The sequence below is a fragment of the Octopus bimaculoides genome, chromosome 21 (genome assembly GCF_001194135.2).
Source record: "Octopus bimaculoides isolate UCB-OBI-ISO-001 chromosome 21, ASM119413v2, whole genome shotgun sequence".
NCBI classification, from domain to species: domain Eukaryota; kingdom Metazoa; phylum Mollusca; class Cephalopoda; order Octopoda; family Octopodidae; genus Octopus; species Octopus bimaculoides.
The window spans coordinates 20,989,984-20,996,908 of record NC_069001.1 but is presented as its reverse complement, the minus strand read 5'-3'; the positions used below and the strand labels follow the sequence as shown (position 1 = coordinate 20,996,908).

General features: G+C 37.1%; 1 protein-coding gene across 1 annotated transcript in view; it reads right to left on the bottom strand.

Moving 5' to 3' along the window:
- LOC106873617 (NADPH oxidase 1) overlaps positions 1-6,925 on the bottom strand; it is a 66,854-nt gene that overhangs the window by 31,404 nt on the left and 28,525 nt on the right. Inside the window, exons 3-5 of the mRNA XM_014921063.2 lie at positions 4,876-4,983; positions 3,380-3,461; positions 1,686-1,843 (exon numbers count right to left, since the gene is read on the bottom strand). Coding sequence (XP_014776549.1) covers positions 1,686-1,843; positions 3,380-3,461; positions 4,876-4,983 — 348 coding nt within the window. The remainder of the gene's footprint in view (positions 1-1,685; positions 1,844-3,379; positions 3,462-4,875; positions 4,984-6,925) is intronic.

Sequence of the window (6,925 nt, the reverse complement as noted above, 5' to 3'; positions counted from 1 at the left end):
AGTAGGTGCCTTAGGTATAATAAAAAAATATTCAGACAAATACATAACAAAAATAGCAGGACTTACAAATATATATAACATACAGAAAATTGCACCACTGGGTACTGCACACATTCTACGCAAAACACTTTTAATACAGTAAACATAAGAGCACCACAGCAAACCACAGCACATACCCAAGGCGCACAGAGCTGCGCTCGGTAGTGAAGTGAAAGCACGTTATAAAAATAAAACTACTGAATAATAATAATAATAATAATAATAATAATAATAATAGTACCATCAGAGAGAAATGTGTCCATTAAAGAAGTTGAGAAGTTATCTAAGTACAAAGACCTAGAAATAGAAGTGACCATGATGTGGGGAATGAAAAGCAGCACAACACCTGTGGTGATTGGCGCGTTAGGGCTAATTAAAAAGGGCCTTGATAAGCAGCTCAACAAACTCCCTTGCAGTGTTAACGTGGGAGAACTTCCGAAAATAGTATTACTAGGTTCCGCACACATTTTACACCATGTACTCTCCATGAGATGAGGACCTACTGTGACCCTAGGGTCAAGGGATGACCCCAGTTCAGCAGAAGACAATGGACCATACTTTATTTTAAAATAATAATAATAATAATAATCTGACGGAAAGATTAGATCAAATCTGAAACCATCACGAACCAGGAATTAAGAATCCACAAGAACAATGAAAGGAAACTATGTTTTAATGTAAGCCATCTCAGGAAACTGGAGTATATATATACAAAAAAATAACTTCCCTCAGATACGCTGCCACAACAACACGTGCGTGAAAATGTAAACACATGGATTGCAATATTTCTATACAAAAACTGCAAACAAATTGATGCTGTGGTCATGGAGAGTTACTATCTGAGCAACCCGGTAGATGAAAATGGTGCTCAAATTATGCATGAAAATGGTGCTCTTTCTTAATTGAGAAAGAAAACAAACTATGCTGGATCATAGACATAGCATGCCCAGCTGACAACAAGGTATGCAATAAGGAAGAAAGAAAAGTCGAGAGATATAACAGGTTAGCTTGGGAAGTTAAGCAGTTGTGGTCAATGAAAAGGATAGCAGTAGTACCAATAATTGTCGGAGCCCTGGGAACAGTGAGCAGAAATCTCAAGAAGTATGTGGAACAAATAGGGGCTGCAATAAGGGTGGAGCACTTGCAGAAAACAGCACTGCTTGGAACCGCTCGAATACTCCAGAAGGTGCTCGAAAAGTAAAGGGTGTTACCTTAGTTCACTGGTAGTGAACAGCTGACATTGTAGTACATCTCCAGCATTAGAAGCTGTACAAAGGCAACAATAATAATAATAATAACAATAATAATAATAGTAACAGTAATAATAATAATTAACAGAACCCATAACAAAAACCAACCAAAAGAGAAGGAACGGCAGACAGATAAAACAATAAAACAAGGAGATGCAGGGCATCCACAAAACATGATAATCAAGTTGAAAGGAAATTGAAACTAAAACAAATTCAATTTTATGAACATCAAATAAGAAATTACCAATACTTGTTTAGCATATACATCTTTCGGAGGACTGAATGTGAGATATGAACTCTAAAATTCAAAGGAGATTGGTTATAATTTTGTTTAAAATGTATAAACATAGTAAGGTTTTCATATAGAACAAAATGTTGCAAAATCATACTACATACTGAGTGTGCACTTCGGACAGGATTGATGTAACCATCAATAGTATTGTTGATAGGGAGTTGACTCAATGCCAATAGAAGGTCCCGTTTCTTTGGGTCAGGGCTGTCATAGGACTGCACAAACCTTTGCAAGTTAAAACAATGGCTGACAACATGAATGGCTGAAAAAAAAAATTATACTAAACAGGAAATTTGTTAAGGGTTTTCTTTTAGCTAATGTGAAGATTCTACAGAAAATTTTAGTACTTGGAATAATCCGCTGAAAACAAGCGATCAATAAGTAACTACAGAGTATTCTGAAACAAAATGTATTGTTATAAGTAATTCTTCAATAAACATACTTCATGCCAAATACAAGTTATTACAAGAACCAGTGAAGGCACATGACTCGTGGTTAAAGCATTGGGCTCACAATCATGAGGTAGTGAGTTCGATTCCCAGGTTAGGTTGTATGTTGTGTTCATGTTGCTCCAGTTCACTCAGCTGTAGAAATGAGTTGCAACGTCACTGGTGCCAAGCAGTATTGGCCTTTGCCTTTTCCTTGGATAACATCGGTGGCGGGGAGAGGGGTAACTGCTGGTCTTCCATAAACAATGTTACTAGGAGGAGAACTTTCTAGGGGCAATCCCATCCATAATTCATGACTGAAGGGGGTCTTTACCCTTTTTTACCAGTCAAGAACTGGGGATGATATGACTGACTGTTCCCTCTCCTCATAATCTCTGGCCTCCTACTCATTTAAGAAACCATTATTACAAGCACCACTAAGGTGGTGAGCTGACAGAATCATTAGTATGCTGGGCAAAATACTTGGCAGCATTTCATCCATCTTTACATTCTGAATCAAAATTCCACTGAGATTGACTTCACCTTTCATCCTTTCAGTCCCAAGGCTTTGATCAGCCTGAGGCTATAGTAGAAGACACTAGCCCATGGTGTCACACTGTGAGACTGACCCTAGAACCATGTGGTTGGGAAGCAAACTTCTTACCACACAACCATGCTTGTGCCTATCTCTAAACATTATTTTAAAAGATAATTTAATTTAAAGCATTACTATATTAGTTACTTTGCACAGTGTGTCTGAATAATAGTATTCAGGGTTACTATCCACACCACTATGATCATAAGCAGAGACATGAAATGTTTGAGTCTTATTTACAGTACTGAAATGATAAATATAACAGAAACATCAAGTAACAGGCGCAGGCATGACTGTGTGGTAAGAAGCTTGCTTCCCAACCACATGGTTCCGGGTTCAGTCTCACCACATAGCACCATAGGAAAGTGTCTTTTACTATAGCCTTGGGTCCACCAAAGCCTTGTTAGTGGATTTGGTAGACAGAAAATGAAAGAAATTCATCATGTGTGTGTGTGTGTGTGAGTGTATCTTTACATCTGTGTTTGTCCCCCACCACCACTTGACAACTGGTGTTGGTGTGTTTACATCCCCATAACTTAACAGTTCACCAAGAGACCAATAGAGTATGTACTAGGCTTAAAAAGAAAATAAGTACTGGGGTTGATTTGTTCAACTAAAATTCCTCAAGGTGGTGCCCCAGTATGGCCACTATCTAATGACTGAAACAAATAAAAGGTAAAAGAGATAACAAATGAGAGAGAGAGAGACGTATATATAGAAGTGTGATGAGAGCTACTTGGTCTTTGTAAATGTAGGGATTTAAAACAGGACTTACCTGTTTGCAAACAGATCATGTAGGCACATAGTTTATGGTATAAAATGTTGTCATCAAATGATCTTCGTACAGCTTTGCATACCTGAATGAATTAAAGATAGTTGTGAAAGTTGCCACTAGCTTTCCTTTTTGATAAGACAGTATTAGATAGAGTAGCAGTGTTAATGATCTTTACAGAGTCAGAAGTTTCATGAGATTGATAAAGTGTTTAGTACAGAATCTGAGAAGTGAAGCACATACTTAGGTTGACAAGAGAAAGAGAGACAGGTGAACTAAGTGAAAAGGATATACAGCTAGTTAGTTTGGAAGAGTAAAGGACATTTTAGTAGCATTTGAAAAAAAAACAGCCAGAAGAAACTGCATTTTTTTAGTTAATGGTTGAGTTTGATGTAGTCCAGAATACATTTTAATTCTTCTGTTCCAGTCCTCTCTGTGGATTCAACACAATCCTTCCTATTCCATTTTATTGACTTTACAACTTTTCTCACTATACCTGTTTTTTGTAAAATATTTTTTTTTTATATCCATTTTGATAATCATCTCTTCCTTTTGTAACTCTCCCCTTTTCAATAACCATGTGCACTATATATATATTTCTTTTAAAATGTATGTTAGCAACAAAGGCAGCATTAATACTGAGAGATAATATTTATCCCCACTTAACCTTAGATGTTCTACTAGAACAAACTATAGTGCAGTAGATACCATGAGAGAAACTCTCATATTGGTTTTTGGTGCAAAATGCACACCGCACTCAAAGAGTGCATTTTGCACAAAAAATCAATGTGAAAGTTTCTCTCATGGTATCTACTGCAGTATAGTCTGTCCTAACAGAACATCCATAAGGATAAATATTACCTCTTGATATTTCTTAGAGTATTCTGTTCTCCTTCTCAACACCTTTTTACATACTCAGCTGTTTATTTTCTTTTATATTTACATAAGTATTTTTTTATGGTTACATAATTAGTTATTTTTCCATCTTTATCCACTTTGTAACTTTCCCTCTACCTCTACCTACTTTTGTCTCACACCATTTTCTCCACTGTTACTCCCATTTTTTATGCTTCCAAGTCTTCCTCTTACCATTACTACATTCACATCCCACTCGACTCAACTCACCCACCAGTCAACCACGTGTACCCCACACTACTCACATCACCCATCAAGCCCCTTTCCTTACACAGATACTTGCCTGTCTCATCCTCTCTTCTTAACTTACTCCATAGAACTGCATTCCCATTCAGACCCTCTTTTCTCTTTCCTTCTTTGTACCACCCTTCTCTTTTTCTTTCTTCTATTTTCTATGTCCCAAATGTCAAAGGGCCTATTTCTTTTTCCCACTTTTTAAAGCATGAAATTAATAACACCTTTGTGAAAACTTGTTCTTGTTGCATGTTTTCTTGCTTTTGTTCATTCATCATAACAATAACAAGTTAGTTTCCAGCTTGGAGACGAAAAGACGGTTAAGCATGTGAAAGAAAGCTATTACTTACGAACGAGCCTCTTATAAAGTTGAGAAAGTTACGACAAATTGGGAAGAGTATTAACATAGAGTTAAGATTCAAACAGGCAGCACTTCCTCTTGCTGCTGGTAAATTAGCCTGTAATATAAAGTAGAAACATCTTCATTCCATAGAAATATATATATATAGATATTTATTTTCATTTATGTTTCTTCTAATATAAAAAGAATGGTATATACTGCATTTTTAAACACAGCAACTGCATAAAAGATTATTAGCTCTGGATGAATACCTCAACAAATTTGCTTTTTGCAATCTACTTAAAAAGTGGTTCAAATTAGAAAGGGTATACAGCCATAGAGACCATAGAGACAGGATATGCAGCCACAGAGACCATGCCAAACCAGAAATTGGAGGTTAAAATATTCTTCCAAATGGAGAGATTTTGTTGAACTCTGTGTCTATGTGTGTGTGTGTGTACATACACCCACATATACACATGTACGTATGTACATGTGTCTGTGTATGTATATATGTGTGTATACATGTATGTGTGTGTGCCAGTGTATTGCAGGTGTATGTACATATGTATGTAAATGAGTATGCATGTGTGCATGCATGAGTGTATAATGGGAGGCAAGGTTCTGGATATCGGTTGAATATCGCCTTTCTCCCATTAATTTCTTATTCTTCGTATTGCTAAGGCTCCAGCAGTCGAGTAAAGAAGTGTTAGGCAAAACGCAGGTTCTCCATTAGTATTTATTTACAATATATACAAAGGTGTGGTATGTTGCTCTTTTGCAGCCATCTCATGCAGTATAAATTCATCGTTCTCCATTATGCAGGCCATGGCCTCAGGAGATGCGACAAGCGGACTAGCCTAGAGACTAGGCCAGTGAAGGGTGCTCTCTAGCGGTCACAGCGGGAAAAGTGAGCACGAACCTCGAGGTTTCTTTCCTTTTATAGTTTTGCCATCGCAAGCCTCGTTGTGAGCTCGCACATGGCAAATGGATGCAGGTGAGGTCTCGCTCCAGTCTCGGAGATGGTAATGGCTGCCACGAGATCTCAACCAATATGGCACTGACTGCTTGTGCCGCTACATGTGTGTGAGTGTGTGTGTGTGTGTGTGTGTGTGTGTAGGTAGGCACATGTAAAAATATTTTCTAAACATGATTCCAGGTTCAGGCTTATTGCATGGTACCTGAGTGACTTTCATTAGTACAATGGTGTCTTCTACTATAACCCAAGGCTGATCGAAGCCTTGTGAGTGGATTTAGTAAGCATAAACTGAAAGAAGCCCGTCCTCTCTCTCTTTCTCTGTATTGCTGTCTCCTTGCCTTAATGTGATAGTTGTAAACAAGTGTCACTGTTATGCAAGTTGTGTCCTCCGATTTCAATCTTCCATGAAAATATATCCAGTCATGGAGAAATATTACCTTGCATGGAAATGGGTGAGAGTTGGTGACAGCAAGGGCATTCAGCTATTGAAAGTCTACCCTAACAAATTCTGTCCGACCCATATAAGCATGGTAAAGTGGACATTAAAGCAATAATGATATGCAAATTACTGTATGATAAAGGAACTTTGTGTAATGAACTTCATTAGTTGACAGCTGTTTCTGCTGTAAGAACCAGTGCACTCAGAGCTGAGTACTCATGTTATAGTTTCCCCAGAGCCTTTAAAATCTATCTGTCTATCTATCTATCTATACCTATTTTCTTTCCTCACTCCTTTCTGTCAAAGAGCATAGGCTCAAAATGTCAGAGACTTTTCCATTTTTCTTGAGCATCAAACTATTAAACGTTGTTTGATGTTACCTCACCTGTCTCTGTCTTTTGTTTTTTGTATATTTGAACCATATATATATGGTGTGTATATATATGGATGTGAAACCATTGGTCACTCTATGACCGGACATAGACTTAACTGCATATAAATACATTACTGCTCTATGCTTTAGGGTGTACTTTTTCAGATATAAGATGCACTGACAATATGTATATATATTTATGTATGTGTGTGTGTGTATGTATATATATATATATATATATATATATATATATATATATATATATATAT